Raw genomic sequence first — 19,160 nt, 5'->3', positions numbered from 1 at the left:
CCACCACCATCACCATAATCACCATCATCATCATCACTATCATCATCACCACCATCATCATCATCACTATCACCACCACCATCATCATCATCACCACCATCACCATAATCATCATCATCACCATCATCACTATCACCACCACCATCATCATCATCACTATCATCATCACCACCATCATCATCATCACTATCACCACCATCACCATAATCATGATTATCATCAACATCATCATCACCACCATCATCACCATCATCATCACCACCATCACCATAATCATGATTATCATCAACATCATCATCACCACCATCATCACCATCATCATCACCACCATCACCATAATCATGATTATCATCAACATCATCATCACTATCACCACCACCATCATCACCACCATCACCATAATCATGATTATCATCAACATCATCATCACTATCACCACCACCATCATCACCACCATCACCATAATCACCATCATCATCATCACTATCACCACCACCATCATCACCACCATCACCATAATCACCATCATCATCACCACCATCACCATAATCACCATCATCATCACCACCATCACCATCATCATCATCACCACTAATAGCTGCTAAGTCAAGAGGACCTCCCTGGAGATTACATACGAAGTCAATGTATCGAACTACGTTCCTCGCAATATGACAGAAAACAAGATGGGCAATCCCTCCTATCATCTTACCTGTCACTCTCTGTAAAAATAAGGGAGTTTGGTAACCTCTATAACTAAGGCATCTGCATTATAATAAAGTCAGTAGTTAATATATTAATAAGCATTTAAAAACAATAATGGTGAGTTTATGAGTTTTTCTTTTTATGGCAGTGGACAATACAAGCAGGACCTCACAGATTCAAGGCGAATGCCCTAGCAATGAGTGACAACCATGCCCTTTCTTTATATTTTGAGACAGGGTCTCACTAAGTTGTCCAGACTGGCTATAAACTCACTTTGATGCTCAGATACAACCTCAAACTTCCCATCCTCTTGCTTCAGCCTCCTGAGTAGTTGGGTTGGGGCTATGGGCCAAACTGATGAGTTTCTTCTAGACTAAGTTTATGTAAAATCACTAAACACATGCTTACCCAGAAAATGGTGTTTCTGTCACCTTAGGTTACTCAGGCCCAGCCATGAAACACAGTTGTGTTTGTGACAGATCTTGAACTCATTTTTCTTAGGTTGAAAGAAAAAATAAAATTTGATGGAAAATTTCTTGGGGGTTCATGCTTTTTTTTTGTTATAGCAAGGGCTCAATCTGTCCTAAAATCATTTCATCTAGTTAAAGGTGAAAATCTGTTAATCAGTATGAAAGAGTAGCACTTAACAATGTTGCTTTTATTCTTAAAAATGGAAAGACACTCCCCTCTAATATATCCATGCTAATAGTGTATAAGGTTTTCTTCTTGAGGCTGGGGAGCTGGCTCAGCACTTAAGAGGGCCAGGACCCACATAGCCTCCACAAAAGTCTGGAATCCCAGTCCTAGGGTATCTGTCCCCCTCTTCGGGAATTCATGGGTTCTGTGTGCATGTTGTATATAGACTTACATGCAGGCAAAATATTTACACAAATAAAAATAAAACAATAAATCTTAAAAGTATTCTTCTTACCCTAAATTTCGTCTATAAATGTATCTTTTATCTATCTTCCTTTTAAGTAATAATTTTAGCAATCTTATGTCTCTGTATACTCTGTATATCAAGTCCATTTTTGCTCTTCTCCACAGTCTATTGTAACAAATCACCATTTAGGGAAGTGGTCTTTCCATAAACTATCATTTAAGCACTAGCATAAAATATTGGTGATATAGGTTGCCATCTAGATAAACAAAAGTAGAACTTGAATTCAAATACTTCAAAAGTTTTTAAGCATGCTTTCATCTACAGCTATAATGAGAAAATAATAAGGCTTAATACAGGAAAATGGCCAAGTTTATCCATGCTAACACAAGAGGCAGAGAATCTTCCTTGAACTGCAAGAGATCATAGTAATAAACCAATCTAAACCATTCGTTTACCAGACCAGGGTGAGAGAGATCAGTGAAACTTGGTGCTGAGCCATGTATTCAAATGTCAGAAACACAGGGCTGTAACCTAAACTGACATCATAATCCAGGACACAGAAAAGGGGTTTTGAAAAACATCTCCGAATTAATGGAGACGTGAATCACATCTTTCATGTGGGCTGGCGTGGTGTTACGGTCTGTCTTGCTAGTGGCCATCACCTGTCTTATTCAAGTATAGAGCCTCTTAAAAATGACATCAGTTTCTGCTTCTTCAGTTTGTCCAGGTTCTCTCTGACCTCTAATAATGTTGGCATTCTCCATGCTAAATGTGGTTCCTCTTCTAGAGCTATGGAAGACCAAGAGGACCAAACACCCAAAAGCCACTTTAATTCTAGAAAGAATTCTGTTCTTTCAGTATGCAAGTCTCTAACACCACACGATCTCGGGAAACTTCAGGAAAATTTTGACTCTATGCAATTTTCACTTCATCTGCAAACTACAGAACTGATTTTTAGACTGAGAAATGATTCTGAAGTCTGTCATGACAGAATGTTAGCAAGAGATAATCTGTTGCTCCTGCATGGAAGGCAGCTCAGTCAGTCTGGGGAGAATTTGTGAGGTGGAAGAGCTGCCCACAAATAGAACCATGACCTACTTATCACATTGCATGGGCAAGAGGCAAAGAGAGCGAGCCCAAGAAAGATGCTGGCATCATGCTCTGAGTTACCTCAGCAGCCAGCTCTCTGGAGGTGGGTCCCTCGTCCTGCAGGAGGGATAGCAAGACCCCATAGGTTCATAGGTCCTCTCTGTGCAGAAATGCCACTTTCCACACAGTTCATACCCAGCTAGGAAAGTTGTCTGCAATTCGCTTAAGCAACAACTCCCACCCCTGCATCTCCACAGTTCTCTCTTTCTTCACAATAGAGTAGGAGGGAGCGTGCTGAGCACAGCACAGTGTGCTGTCTCTTGCTACCCTTGGTATATCTGACCCCGTCTCTGGTCCGATGACAATCGGGGTTGGTGTACCTCATACAGCTGCCACTGCAGGAGTTTTCCTGCCTGCTGGCTACCACCCAGGGTCACTGTATAACTATTACAATATTTGCCCGTGTTCCGCTTCTCCAAAAGTACCTAAATGAGGGCTTCGTTTAATTCCATTAAAAATGCTTAAACTCAAGCAAACAGCAATGTGGCTGTACATACTCTTCTTTGACAAGTAACGTGTGGTGCTCAACCCCAAATGATGCAACTTGACACAACTACTCAACTCGAAGCTCAGGAAAACCCCCAGAAAAAGATGCAGAAAAGTCCTAAGAACCCAACCAGGATGCCTGCTGAGATAGTCTTCTATCTATTCCATGCCTATGAAAGGGGAGCCCCAACCATGGAATCGCAACAGTAAGACTTCATAATCAAGACCTGAATAATGACACCACCGGCTGACACACCAGCATGAGTGGGGAAAATTTCCCAATGCCCCATTCCTGGACGAAGAGCTACAGCTGTTCTTGGCTGCTCAAAGGGAAAACTGGCTTTCTCCAGAGAACTCCCTGACAGGTCCCATCCCAGGCAGTCAGCTTTAAATGCACATACAGATGAGCAACACTGAATAGATAGTTATGTATTACTACAATATGCATTAGCACAATAACAGTAGATATAGGTATATATGTACATATATGCAAAAATAATAATTAAAAAAGAGGGAGGAAAAGGCCATAGGAGGGGTTGGAGGAGAAGGGTTGCTATGGAAATGATGTGAATAACTATGTTTGAAATTCCCAAAAAAACCCTTAAAATAGTCTCAGAAAAACCTGATGTAGCAAATTTCCTTTTCTTTTGCCATTGAGGTAACATCTATTAAAACTATGAAAGTTATTTGTGGAAAAATACTGTTTGTGTTCCTCACTAAGCTATGGACAGCTCTCTCAGAAGGCGCGAATCTTTGCCTTCTTCAGGGTGAAGGAACTGGTCCACAAAACCATAAAATCCACATGGGTCAAGCAGGGAGAGCAAAAAGGAAAGTCCTTAGTACAGAAGGAAAGAAAGGAGGTAGGAAGGCAAGAGAGAAAGAAGGAAGGAGAAGCACCTAATTATAGAATGGGTATGTTTTCACATGTAGACACCGTGACTTTCTAGTATATACCCACAGAAAGCATATGCAATCATTTCTCTTCTGGTAGTGCCTTTTGTCTAACTCCAAAGCTTTTTGCTCCAAGGTCATTCACTAACTACAAGAAAACACTTTGTCAAGTACAAAATTTGGACAACATCTAAAGCAGCTGTTTTTCTGGGGCCCGTCTTGTTCTACGTGGCTTAGCCCAGTCTTACTGGCCCTTGGAGACCTCAGAGATTGGGTTCCTCATTTGTAAACGTGGTGATTGCTATGTGGCTTAGCCCAGTCTTACTGGCCCTTGGAGACCTCAGAGATTGGGTTCCTCATTCGTAAACGTGGTGATTGGCACCTGGATAATGAAGGTGGAGGCATGCTGTCTTACAGAGGGTGTGTCTTGTATTATCACCACTGATGCCCAGCTACTTAAGATGACATACATGCTAGGTAATTTTGCACTCTAATTTCCCTGTGTACATCACTGGAACCTGCAGCCTTACCCTCTGGCAGTATCGTGTGACTTACAGAATTTCCACCAATGGTAAAGAAATTTCCGGCCATTACAGTAAGTTACTTGTTTCTTTACAAATCAAAATTTCCCATAGAATTGTTCACTTTGTGTGTTATATTGTAATCATGAAATCACTGGAAAGTCAAGTGTTACCAAAAGAAAAACACATGCACACACACATAATTATTCTTAGCAATATAAGCTAAACTAAAAGCAGCATTTTGGACACTTATGACAAATTGTGCCACATGCTAACTCTGGAAGGAAAATGCCTAGTGTTTTAGCCTTGTAAAAGCATCTGCGCATTGGCTTCTTGTTCTATGAAGTGGGATAATGACCCAGACTCCACAGGTCTCAGGGGAAGAGGAAATCAGATTGGTCACCTACAAAGACTGAGTGCTTATGGCATGTGCGATAAATGCTTTTCCCTCCCCACTGCCCATTCTGTATTCTTTCTCTTCGTCCTTCCTCCTTTGCTACAGTCTGTCTCCCCAAGATCTCACATGCCAAGTAACTAACTGTGCAGCACATACGTGTGAGAAACAGTAACCGAGAGGTCCAGAAACTGGTCACACAATTCAGAGTCCACTTGAGATGCTGAGGCCTTTTCTCAGCGTCACGTCTGATCTGCATCTTCAGTTACATTCATTTATTCATTGGGGAAAACATTTATTTCTTGAATATGTATTTAAAAGCATCAAAGATATTCTTGATATTTAAGAGGTGAATAAAACTAAAACAGTACAGTCTAGTATCCAGTTAGAAACTGAAACAGTAATGTCCAGTATCCGGACAATTAGAAAGTAAAACAGTAACGTCCAGTATCCAGACAATTAGAACCTGAAACAGTAACAGCCAGTATCCTGACAACTAGAACCTGAAACAGTAACGTCCAGTATCCAGACAATTAGAACCTGAAACAGTAACGTCCAGAATCCAGACAATTAGAACCTGAAACAGTAATGTCCAGTATCCAGACAATTAGAACCTGAAACAGTAACGTCCAGTATCCAATTAGAAACTTAAACAGTAATGTCCAGTATCCAGTTAGAAACTGAAACAGTAACGTCCAGTATCCAGACAATTAGAACCTGAAACAGTAACATCCAGTATCCAGACAATTAGAACCTGAAACAGTAATGTCCAGTATCCAGATAATTAGAACCTGAAACAGTAACGTCTAGTATCCAGACAATTAGAACCTGAAACAGTAACAGCCAGTATTCAGACAATTAGAAACTGAAACAGTAACAGCCAATATCCAGACAATTAGAACCTGAAACAGTAACAGCCAGTATCCTGACAACTAGAACCTGAAACAGTAACGTCCAGTATCCAGACAATTAGAACCTGAAAGAGTAACAGCCAGTATCCAGACAATTAGCACCTGAAACAGCACAGTCCAGCATCCAATTAGAAACTAAAACAGCACTGTCCAGCATCCAGACAATTAGAAACTGAAACAGCACTGTCCAGCATCCAGACAATTAGAAACTGAAACAGCACTGTCCAGCATCCAGACAATTAGAGAGCAAGATTTTTAAGCACATTCTTTGCTTATTTCTAACTGTGCGTGTTTTACATGTGTACTTTAAAGAAAAGCTTTAAGCTAGGAGACTTTTTCCCCCCTTGGAAAATCTAGAAAATGACTCAGGAGAGCAACGTTCATATGATGGGATAAAATCTTCTCAAGCCACTTTCCACGTCCCTACATCATGACAAATGCTCATCAGAAAGTGGGCGCACTTCCCCCTAACACTCGGCTCTCCCTGACGATATCAGGCAGCCCTTTCGGCAACTGCACGTGAACCATGTCTTAGAGCAGCAGATGTGTGTGTGTGTGTGTGTGTGTGTGTGTGACATCATGTGAGAAGCTTTTCAGACCTTTGCATGAAAATCACATCTGTCAGAGCCCGCGACGATTTAAATGTCATTCTATGGCTGACTTCTCTCTCTGTGCCAGGGGAGGCAGCCTGCAGGAAAGCCATCCCAAGAAACTGTGTCTTCTGGATTAGCTGCTTAAGTAAATTGTGTAACTGCCATTAAAACCAGAATGTACCCAGCAGACATAGTTTCACAAAAGAGGCGAGAAATCCACATTTGTACAAAAGTCACAGCTGTTCAGTGTCACGGTTTGCACTTTTTGCATTAATTTTTCCCTTCCTTTATGAACGGTGACAGTTACATTTCTGGTTAGCAGCTTCAGGACTTTCTAATACATCACTAAGTGTGGCACTAGCATGGATTTGGTGTCCATCAGGAAAACTTGGCTTTACTTCTTTTGGCTGGCATTTAGAATAGAGCTCAGTCTACTGTCTGACTTGCAGATGACATGAGATGTGATGCTGATAGGGCCCGCTGTACCACACAGTTCTGTGTGCTGTGAACAAGTGTCCCACACTCCCTGACCTGGCCCCACGATGCCAGGGGCTTTTTCTTCTGGTTCGGGTCTCGTTTCCAGTTTCTATACTGCTTTGGGAACCCTTTTCACAGTATCGGGCATGGACCTGGTGGCTCACAATGCTCATTTCATGGGCTGGATAGGGAGCATGGCCTTCTAGCCTTGAGCATCTTGCTGTGGAATTGTTCTAGATCTAGAGGGGAGTCATCACGTTCTTGTAGGAGTCCCATCTTCCTAGGGTTGAGACTCAAAGGCTTGTATGGAATATTATGGGTTGTATGTGCAAAATTTATGAGAGGTATGATTCACAAGAATCTGGAGTCTGGGCCCTTCAGCCGAACACCCTCTGCCCACATTTTAGCCCCAGGGTCAATGGTGTGTGCTTCCTAGGGAGTCAGCTTCTTTCGAAAGGGTTTCCTCCGCTTTGTCATCACTGCAGAGGGTGGTAAGTGTGGTAGAGGAACCCAGTTCATGGCACACACTGTATATTGAACAGATAGTAATTATTCTGTGTGTATGTAGGGGATGATAATGAGGAGGAGGACTTCTTCCTCCTGGCTCTTGGATACAGTATACCCACAATATTTAAAAATCAATTTACTCAGGACAAAATTAGGCCGTACGGGGTAAGTAGAGAGGTTAAAACCTGTGTAGTCTAGGCTTTGCAGCATCCTAGCTGTGCAAACATACTTTGCTATTGATTGCTGGAATTCCTTTATGCCTGGCCACGTTGTTTGGCAGGAATAGGTGTGTAAGTACAGCTGGGCTAAATGCCCAGGACTGGTCTCAACTTGCCATTCCTGGAGAGGGCAGAATCCACTGTGTAGCTTCTACCCTGAGCTGTTGCTTGCCTGGATGAAGAGTCACTGACTGCTCAGGTGTCTGTCCCTCTAGTGTCTAGGGGTGTAGGTTGTGTTTTTAACATAAACAATTGGACAAAACAGATGCTCTTCATTACTTTGTAACCAGTACTTATAACTGCATAAATGGATGTATGATTGGTCATAAAAAGTGGGAACGCTACAAAAAAATCACTCCCCACTGCCACCAATGCCATTAGCAGCATTAGTGAGCCAATATTTTCTTGGGCATAAATTTACAAAGATTTATAAAGGTAACTTTGTCTTTATTAGTTTTATTTTTGAGAATATAATTTAATTATAACATTTCTCCCTTTCCTTTCCTTCCCCCAAACTCCCTTCTATTTCCCTCTCCATTCGCTTCAAATTCGTGACCCCTTATATCACTTATTGCTATTACAAGCTTATATGTACACTCCTAAATATAACCAGCTCTGTCTGCATACTATTCCTTGTATGTATGTCTTCAGGGCTGACCATTTGATAACCCTGCTTTTAAAAATTAATTAAATCCACAATTGTAAAAATGCTTACATTAGTGTTATCTCTGTAACTATGAATGGTATATTAATGTAAGGAGTGTGTGTGGTGGTGGTGTAGACTAGGCCTAGATCCTTGAACGTGCTTGGCAAGCCCTCTAGCACAGGATGAAACCTCAAAATTGTTATTTTATTATTTATATCTGTACTAGAAAAGTTGATAGTTAACTTAGACTAGAAATGGATTACTTTTCTGCATAAAATACCTCAAGAAGGTACGTGGCGTCCCTCCCCACCCCACAGCAATCTCAGACCATGCACCAAAAGTGCCACCTGGCCTCTGTTTGTATTTCTGTCTGATAAGTTTCATGAGCAGGACTGCTTTCAGAGCCAAAATGCGCCTGTGCCAATGGCAGCATATTGGAGATGATACACAGTTGAAAAAAAATCATGTAAATAGATATACTCTAATAAAAATACATGACCAATTCTCTGTTTTGATGGAAGACATTTCTTCAGGCAGCACACACACACACACACACACAACTTTCTCTTTCACATATATATATATATATCATACGATAAGATGTACATATATACAGTAACCTGAGACATTAAAATATGCTGATTAATTTTTAAGAAAATATTTGATTATTTTCTACTTAATGTGACCTGCGTATTTAGACTAGCTGCTTTGTCGTCTCAATTTTCTGCTTGGCCAGACATACCTAGTGACTAGAGTTGGTACACTCTCTCGAGTCGGGTAATAACAAGGATATGGGAAATAGCACAGCTCGATCTACCCGAGGGAAGTTTAGCTACTTTGACTCTCTAGCTGACCTGAAATCACTTGAAACCTGGAGTTACCAGACTCATTTTTTCTGACAGTGGACTAACATGATTGAACTCTGGATAGGTTTTTACCCATGGCTGTGATAAACGGAAAATGAAGGAGAGAAATAGAGGAGCATAACGTAATTAAAAACCAGTAAGAAGCAATTCGGAGTAAAAACTTAACAGAGTTTCTTTTTAGGGTTGTAGACCTATGCAAGTCAATGGCTGAGTGCGAGAGTCGTCTGCCCTCTGACCTTCCCAAGAGGATCAGCAATGGCTGACTCCTAGTCTACCCTCTGACTTTCCCAAGAGGATCAGCAATGGCTGACTCCTAGTCTACCCTCTGACCTTCCCAAGAGGATCAGCAATGGCTGACTCCTAGTCTACCCTCTGACCTTCCCAAGAGGATCAGCAATGGCTGACTCCTAGTCTACCCTCTGTGGCCTTCCCAAGAGGATCAGCAATGGCTGACTCCTAGTCTACCCTCTGTGGCCTTGCCATGAAGATCAGCAATGGCTGACCCCTAGTCTACCCTCTGTGGCCTTCCCATGAGGATCAGGTAGGTAGAAACAGCTTTCTGATGTGTGGGTGCTTATCATAGTCCTGATAAATGTTCAGTGCAAGGAGAGGGGCTTAAGTTAAATGCTGTCTGCACACTGGAGATTAGTTTTAAAGCTCATGAAGTCAGATGTGAAGAAACAATATGAAGAGTTAGAAGAAGGCAGGGATGGGGGAGGGGAAGAGGAGTGGGAGGAGGGGGAGGGAAATGGGAGGCGGGGAGGAGGCAGAAATTTTTTCAATTAAAAAAAAAATAAGAAGAAGGAGGCAGGGATCAGCAGATTAGGACTTGCACATTGGACCTGGCCTGTGCTCTTGCCTCTTTGTAGATAACACATTGTGGTAGAGCCCCTTACACACGAAAATGACATCACTAGAAAAGAAGAAACTGTGAATCCCCGAATATTTGTTACCTGGATCGTTATGAAGTTTGCCAACACTGGGACTAAGGAGAGGATTGTTGTTCATTGATGTCACGGGTCAATGTATTACACGGAGATGGCATTTCACACATCTCAATCCTGTGTCATTCTTTGGAAACACACTTGACTTCAGATGCTACATGCTGAGGCATGCTGGGGCCCGACTAGTGAATTAAGACAATTTAGTTTTTCCATATAAGTTTGGTTATTGTTCTCTCAAGGTCTGTGAAGAATTTTGATGGGGATTGCATTGAATCTATAGATTGCTTTGATCCTACTGCATGTACTGGCTTTTTGGGAGCCTACTCTGTTCGGAGGCACACCTTCCTAGAGACGGATGGAGGAGGGGAGGGCCTTGGACTTCACACAGGGCAGGGCACCCTGACTTCTCTTAGGACTGGAGAGGAAGGGGGAGGGGGAGGGCAGGCACTGGGAGGAAAATGGGAGGATGGGAGGAGGTGGAATTTTTTAATAAAAAAAAAAGACAATTTAGAAGGGGTAAGTATAGAGATCAGGGGTAGAGCACTTTCCTAAATATGAAAATCCATTGATTTGATCCCAAGTGTGGTAAACAAACACAAACAAGTACTCAAGCCAGGACTTAGTCTACTCAGTAGACTGTCAAATTTATCAGGAATAAAACTTATTACTATCCAAACAAGTATGTTCCTCGATTTTAATAGGACTCAGAGTTCGTGCAAGCATTTACAAATGATTTCCCCCCCTCTCTTCCAGCCTATCTCTCTTCTTTGCAATCAGGCATAACTATGCATTTACCTTACCTTTTATATCAGTTGAGTGTCCACACACTAGAGGGTAAACACTATCTTAGAAGAGTATTTATAATAAATGAGCTGGATTCACCTCAGCCAGGAGTATGTAATGATGGGTTGTGGGGCCGAACTCGGGGCTTCTCCAGAGGAGCATGGGCGGGGTCAAAGTCATTGAGACAAGTGCTCATGCAGGATGAGCTCAGGGCAGTGGGGTTCACAGGGCTCCCTCATCTGAATATCTGCAGCACCAAGAAGGGCTTGACACCTAAACAAAGCCAGTAACTGCTTGGATGCTACCACAGAGCAGTTTAGTAAGAAGCCATTAATATACGACCCTTGGCATCCTCATTATTACTGTACGTGGCTTATGATGAGAGGAAAAAGTATTCAGTCTTGATAAACACTACGAAAGTCATTGGCTTTGCAAACACCGGATTTCTAAGATAGTATTGCATATAGAATTAGCAGTAACATTACAAATACCATGTGATGAATAAGAGTTAGCCATTCTCAATCAGAGGAGAATGTAATTGAAAGTAAATTACACAATAATGTTAGAGAATTATGAATATAGTTTTATTTTCTTAAACAATATGTGTGTAATAAGTTAATCATTGGTAGAGTCTCTAGTCTGAGTTACACAATATGTAGATGGAGATAGTTCATGCTATGGCTAGAGGGAGATGCAACAACCAATATGAAGCATAAAAGTCCAGTGTACTGGAAGAACACTGCAGATATACTGTGGGGTTCTAAGGAGAAAGCACCCAGACTTTTTCTTTTCCTTCAATGGGAAGGCAGGCCGGATTCAGTTAGCTGAATCTGAAATCTCTTTGCACAAGCAGGCAGCTCCCAACATTCTGATTTCCAAATGAAAGGCATTCACTTAAGTGTCTTTAATCATCGCTCTTTCAGAGGATAGTGTGGAACACACTTCCTGAATTGACGTTTCAGAACCGTGAGTCAAGGAAAAGGAACGGCCCATCAGCCAGCTGCAGAATCGGGAAGTCGCTAGCCATGGCCCCCAGAGTCTTTGCAGGCAGTTCGGATGAAAACGGAACGGAAGGGACTGTTAGCCACGCACGCTCAACAAATGAAACGCTGACACAATCTCACGACACATTAGTACAAGTTAACATCACGCTTAGAGACTTACTCAACATAGTAAGTTCCATATATGGGATCATCGATTTTTTCCCAGCCATACGGAAGCTCTGAAAAATAAAAAGTTATTTCTTTCAGTAAGTAAAGAATAGATATCACAATTTCCTAATAAAAAGTAATATAATTTAATTGTTCATAGATTTTTAAAAATGGTCTTCCAAGCAGAATAAAATGAATAAAACCTATAGGAGTGGCCCGGATTTCAGACATACTGAGGGAGCTGTAAATAGCACTGACTGGAAAACTGGCAGTTAAACCCGAATCGCCCTTCCCTACAGATTTCCCGCGGGGGTTGGCTGTTTGCTTCTGCCTAGGATGAGGCTCGCGCCTCATCGTGTTCCCACGGTCCAGTTCCGTACAGAAGGCTAACCCGCTTTCCTCAGAGGGGATGCCGCTCTCTTATTTGTTTGTGTTGTGAAAGGAGCATTTTGGAATAAATGCTATATTTTCAGAATACATTCCTGAGGATAGCAAATTGTGGTGAATGAAACAAAGATGTTGCACATTCGCAACTGATAGGGGTAGCAGCGGGCTGGGCCGCGCCATTCCCGCCACGCGGGTCGGAATTTCTCGACTGAGGTAGTAGCGGGCAGTGCCATTCCTACCACAGCGGTCAGAATTTGGATACTGCCAGGATTTTTACTGGATACATTTTTTTTAATTTATTTACTTTTTTAAAAAAAGTCTAAAATTTCCAATGTAGTTTTCTTGAGAAGATTTCTAATTCTCTAAGCTTAAGTTTAGTACATGCACATTGAGAATATCAATAGCTTTATAATTCTTGTTACTGTCAAGAACATGCTGTTTAAAACAAAGACTTTACTGTCTAACTCTGCTAGCCACATTCCCCGAGGCTTCGCCAGAAAGTCTGACAAAGAACATTTATTTTCCTTGCTAAACACCAATTCTATATATGTAATTTGAGAGCCAATGTATGCATTTGCATGCCTATGTAGTACATTGAGAGACATTGAACAGTGTTATTGTAGTCACATATATTCTGATGAACCAAGCCAAGTTACTGGAAAAAAATAGAATTATGGGTAATCGTGCCACACAGAAATAACCACTGTGAATATTTTGTATTTTGTTGAGCATATTTCAAATTGCTCTACGCTTATGGGCTAATTTTTAATTAAAGCACTTATTATTATATAGCTTGATATATTATTTGAGAAAGTATCAATGGTATGAACATTATTGCAGGATTTAAATATCACAGAATAGCAGTTTGCAACCATCTACTATTGATTGTGGTGAACTTCCTATAATAGGCACCATCTGGGCACGACACATTACCAACTAAACCCTTTATTGCTTTTCTATGGAATATATTAGCAATGATAAATTCTCGGAGGTAGAATGTTGGATTAGAGGATTTGTGATCTTTTTGTGTTTATTTTATTTTTTGAAATTAAAATATAATTTTGTCATTTCTGTCATCCCCTCTCCCCTCCCATCCCTCTCAGATACACTCACCTTCTCTCTCCCAGTCCTTGCCCCTGGCCCCTGTTTTCACACTGCTGTTACATAGATAACAAATGCTTAGTCCATTTAATGTTCCCTGTGCACCTCCTGTTCCCGAGGCTCAGAGAATATTGTGGAAAACGGGGCAGAAAAATCGCAAGAGACAGAGGAGTAAAAAGTCTGCTCTGTAACACTGCGTCTCCTAGAAGTATCGGGGCATCCACACTCATGAAGTCACAATCACATGACTGCCTCAACAAGATGTGGACAAGAATGACACCAAAAGACATGCCAGCATGGGAGGGGGACTCTCGTGGTCACCAGCCCTAGACAACAAGCTACAGGAACGCAAGGAATCCCGAAAGCAGGAGAAATGATCCTCCCCAGGGACGAGTGCTCAAGCTGGTTATCCAAAGCCAACTGGATGTTGCTAGCTTGCCATCTTCCCATTTACAGGAGTGCAAATTTGTAGCCTCAGTGGGAACATATGAATGATGATTGTGCCATTAAATTAATTACAGATTCATGATTTCTCACTCCCGAATTTTAAAGATCTATAGATTTAGGAATTCAAACTTTGTGTGGGTTTAGAAGGCTGACCCGATGCAGTTACTTTCTTCCGTTTTATGACATTTCAAGTAGAGTTTCAGGTCAGTGCGTGAGGAGTCTACGGCCCAATGTGATCCTCACGGAAGGGAAGATAGAGGATTCACAATGCAGAGGTTTTCATCAGGTACCCAAAGCTAATGGAGACTCTGCCTATTAAAAATTCTTCCCTTGACGATACTTACCCAGTGTCTTTTAGAAGCAACTAAAGCAGAAGAATAGATGTAGGGCAGAATGGTATCGTGGGCATTTGCCACTTATGAGGCTCAGTGCACGAATCCACATTTCTAACACGTTTAATACCTTGACAGGTATATAAGAGCATGGAGAAGCAGTTCATAATGAAACTTCTAAGCAACCTTTCATCTCATAGACCATCCCCCTTCTCTTATTTCTTCTCTCTGGCTCTTTTGCAAGTGAGTCACTCGTTCTTACAGGAGCCGGAGGTCAAAGCCATTGGTTATCTCTGTCAGATTTACAATGGGAAAGGTCTTGGGGACAATTTGCTATACACGGTTTTATTCGCCACCTTGATTTTTCAGAAATTAGGAAGAATCCGTTTTGCTCTTCCCGAGATGCTGATTTGTTTGCTTGCTTCATATTTCCAAGAAAATTATTTAAGAATTCATGATAAAATAAAATTTTGTTATAAACATATATACATTAAAATTATCTATTACTGATTTGGGTTCATACTTTGGGATGATTAATATTACAGTATAGCCAATTCCCTATTACTTAAAACCACCCCTGGCTTCATTTTAAATACTCGCAGAGTTGACAGACATATAACAGCATATACATAACAATAACAAACATATTCATTGCTTCACTTGTGAAGGTAGTAGACAGACCAATGTTTAAAAAGATAAGCGTAGAGCCGGCCGGTGGTGGCGCACGCCTTTAATCTCAGCCCTTGGGAGGCCGAAGCAGGTGGATCTCTGTGAGTTCGAGGCCAGCCTGGTTTACAGAGTAAGTTCCAGGAAAGGCTCCAAAGCTACACAGGGAAACCCTGTCTTGAAAAACCAAAATAAATAAATGAATAAATATAGCCTATGCTGCTCTTTAAAAAAAAAGATAAGCGTATGTGTATACAAATGTATGAATGCGTTTGTGTGTATATATGTGTGTGTGTGTGTGTGTGTGTGTGTATGTATGTATGTATGTGTATATATGACATGGAACAGGCCAGAGTGTTGTGATGTTTTAATATCTGTACATTTGTACAATATTTCAGACTAAGCATATCTACATCTCCAAATATTTGCCCCTTATTGTGGTGAAATGTTCAAAACCTTCCAGCTTTAAAAAATCCTGGGTAAAGGATTATCAACTATGGTCGCTCTACTCTGGAACAGCACAGCAGAAATCTTAAGTTTTCGAAAGGCACCGTGGTTGTCACTGACAGAGCTTTTGTTTTTGAAAGAGCGAGAATGACCTGAGCTAGGATGCTAATGAACAGTCACAACATCCACTTGTAAAAAGAAGCAAAATTTAGATTACGGCTAAAGAGCACACATCTAGATGGTGGAAAGTGAAGAATTACTCTTCATTGTTAAAAAAAAAACAAGTTATTTAAAGTTGAATAGGCTCAAAAACTAATTATGTCCTCCTAAATTAAGCTAACAAATCAGAGAAGGAATTTCTAATATTGCACTATTTACCCAGCCAGGAAAGCATGCACTCCGGGGCTCCTGGGCCCTGAACCATTTAGAACACTATTCAGCAGCACCTGAAAGCTCTGAGATTAATCAGGTCACATTGACAAAAGAGCACAGACTCCACAAAGCAGAAGAATAAACATTTGCGGTCAGCAAGGTTAATGCAGAATTAAGAACTGTTTTAATTGAGATTTTCTGCAGGCCACGAAATTGTGATGCAAACTTGGTGATTAGATGTTTCAACCCTGCAAAATTTGTATGTGTGTCTAAGTTCATCTGTGGTTAGTCGTCAACTTTTTATAGTGGGAACAGAATCGGAAGATCACATGGGCATCCATTCCTGCGTGGGGGAACAGCATCGGAAGATCACATGGGCATTCATTCCTGCGTGGGGGAACAGAATCAGAAGATTACATGGGCATTCATTCCTGCATGGGGGAATAGAATCTGAAGATCACATGGGCATTCATTCCTGCATGGGAGAATAGAATCGGAAGATCACATGGGCATCCATCCATTCCTGCGTGGGGGAACAGAATGGGAAGATTACATGGGCATTCATTCCTGCGTGGGGGAACAGAATGGGAAGATCACATGGGCATCCCCATTCCTGCGTGGGGGAACAGTATCGGAAGATCACATGGGCATTCATTCCTGCGCGGGGAACAGAATTGGAAGGTTACATGGGCATCCATTCCTGTGTGGAGGAAAAGAATCGGAAGATTAAATGTGAATCCCCTTCCTGTATGAATGCTGCCAGTCACTACTTTTATTTATTTTTCTCTAACTTAAAATTCATTTTATTACATTTGGATACTTTTCCCCATATCACCAATAGACATTTCATTAATTTATATTTTATTTATTTTTTTATATGATATGTTTTGATCATAATTTCCCTCCCCCAACTCCTTCCAGATTTCCCCCACCTCCCTATACATTCACTTCATGTTTCCTCTCTCCTTCCCTCCCTCTTCTCTCTCTCTCAAACCAAACTGCTCTGTCCCATTTTTTAAAAAAAGTTTTAGGTCCATTTTAATTACAGAGAATAGACACATCTATGCTAGAGCAAAAAAAAAAAAAACCAAACAAACCAACAAAAACAAAATAAACAGCTTTTGGGTTACATAAGCAATATTTATAGACAGTTCAAAGATGGTCTACCTTATGGGAATGAGATGCGTACATGAGAGCTGTGTAGAACATATTTTAGGGTTTCTTGGGAAAGATGCTCTTTGTCTTGCACCATCTTTCTTTTGAACTGTGGTTCAACTTCATGCAATCTGCATATAATCATGCAATAATCCTTCCTTCTCATGTCTGGCTGGCCATCTATCTCTGCTTGCTCATCTTGAGTTGTGTCTGAGTTTGGTGACTTTGGTATGGCTATTGCCATTTGGCCTCTTTCTCAACCTGTATTCCATATTCCTAAAGAAGTTATTCATCTGGTTGATTTTTTTCAAAGCAGACTCAAATTATTTGGCTGACTCTTCAGTCAGTATTTTGATACCATAAACCAAGGAGGATACAATATGACCTCTGTAATTTTTTTCCTAAATTGAACAACTTCATTTGGATCATAAGAAAAAAAACCTGCAATAGGAAATAGAGGGATACTACACAAAGTCATGGGTCAGTGTTGTTCAAAAGTGTATGGATGATCTAAAGGAAGGCAGAGTGGAAGATCTCAAGGACATGATTAATAAAAAAGAATTTGTAATCTGGGTTGGATCTTGGACAAGAAGTAGGACAACTGACAAGATTCAAATGAAGCTTTTATATTAGTTTAATAGTTTGCCTGTTATTTTATGGTTTCAGTACTTGGAAAAATGGTATTAGGGAAAGTGGGAGGAACTGTACGCCATTTTCAATCTAATTTTTAAAAACTAACATTAGTTATCATTCTGCCATTTCTAAGAAAAATTTGCTACTGTTGATTCCCCTTCCTCGTCACCCTAACCCTTGACCCAGCTCTCCTCCGTTTTCTGTTTGTTTTCATATCAAATGTGTTCTTTTTATCTCTTTTGAAATTCGTAGTAATGACCGAAGGGAAACATTGGGAAAAGATATTTCATTTATTCTCACTACTGGTTATATGACATCTGCTTAGCAATGTGCCGTCAGATGCTCAAATCACAGGATATATTTAGATGGATAATATCAGATTTTCTCCAGTACTAGAGGTTAAATCCAGGGCCTCACACATGCTAGGTGAGACATCTACCCCTGAGCTCACAGGTCCAGCCGTAGCATTTAAATGTCCAGTGTTTAAATAAAATGAGACTGTAGGTTGTGTAAATTTATATTCTTTTTATATACTGTGTTTTTTCAACAGGCAATTTGAAGAATGTGAATTAATTTTGCCATTTCATCTTTTAAAAATTCTATTGCCCCATGCTCTTCTTTAGTAGAAAAATATTATTACAACAACCTTTTGCTGCTTGTAGAAGATTCAGGCTTAAGGGCAGGAACGCAAAATCTAGACTGACAGCTGAGCCTTCCCTGTGAGGCAGATTGGTATGGCTTGGCAATGATAACTCATGAAGGGTATGTGAAGGTCCACTCTGGTGGGCAGCCTAATGTCCACCCCTCCCCCAAAGTCAAGAAGGCAAGCAGGTTGGAAGCGAGATATTGGATACTAGAATAAGGATCAGAATAGGGAACATCTCTTTCAACCTATATTGTTTTTATTAACTTAGTTTTCTTTAAATATTGTTTTTCAAATTGAAGTTCTTGTTAGATTAAATTTTAGAGGCAAATATTATAGAAAGAAAGAAGAAATTGGGATTCTTCGGTTGAGTAATATGACATATAGGCCATGCATCTATTAAAAGACCCGGCCTTCAATATTTTATGTTTTTGAGTATATATTAGAAAATATGACACTGTCTTGGAAAACTCATGCAGAAGTACTAGCTAGAAGTTTTAGGAAATCTCACTGTGAATTTTAAAAATGAATCATTTAATTGCTTGAAAATTTATAGATGCATAAAATCATTTTGATCAAATCTACCATTGATCTCTTCCTCCCAATCCCAACCCCTTTTCATTCCCAGACACGTGTACTCCAGTTTCATGGTTTTCATCCCACTGAGCCAAATTAGTGCTGCCAATATGTGCGTGGGGATAGAGCCATCCACTGTCCTGTGAGTCGCTTACCAGAGGCCATATCCCTGAAGAGAACTGGCTTTCTCTTCCCCAGTAGCCACCAACTGAATCTTTAGAGAAAGTTCTTTGAGAAGTGGGTCCTGTGGGCTAGCTAACTGGGTAAGAGCACCAGCTG

General features: G+C 40.8%; 1 protein-coding gene across 5 annotated transcripts in view; it reads right to left on the bottom strand.

The window, feature by feature from the left end:
- LOC121434623 (membrane-associated guanylate kinase, WW and PDZ domain-containing protein 2) overlaps positions 1-19,160 on the bottom strand; it is a 1,272,606-nt gene that overhangs the window by 288,039 nt on the left and 965,407 nt on the right. For all 5 annotated transcript variants that reach the window (XM_041633542.1, XM_041633543.1, XM_041633545.1 and 2 more), the window contains one exon: positions 12,136-12,193. In XM_041633542.1, coding sequence (XP_041489476.1) covers positions 12,136-12,193 — 58 coding nt within the window. The remainder of the gene's footprint in view (positions 1-12,135; positions 12,194-19,160) is intronic.

Source organism: Microtus oregoni, unplaced genomic scaffold, assembly GCF_018167655.1.
Source record: "Microtus oregoni isolate MIOR12 unplaced genomic scaffold, Mior012 000044F_ref0000062, whole genome shotgun sequence".
Lineage (NCBI taxonomy): Eukaryota > Metazoa > Chordata > Mammalia > Rodentia > Cricetidae > Microtus > Microtus oregoni.
Note: the sequence above shows the minus strand (reverse complement) of the source record. Positions and strands in the feature narration are given on the sequence as shown.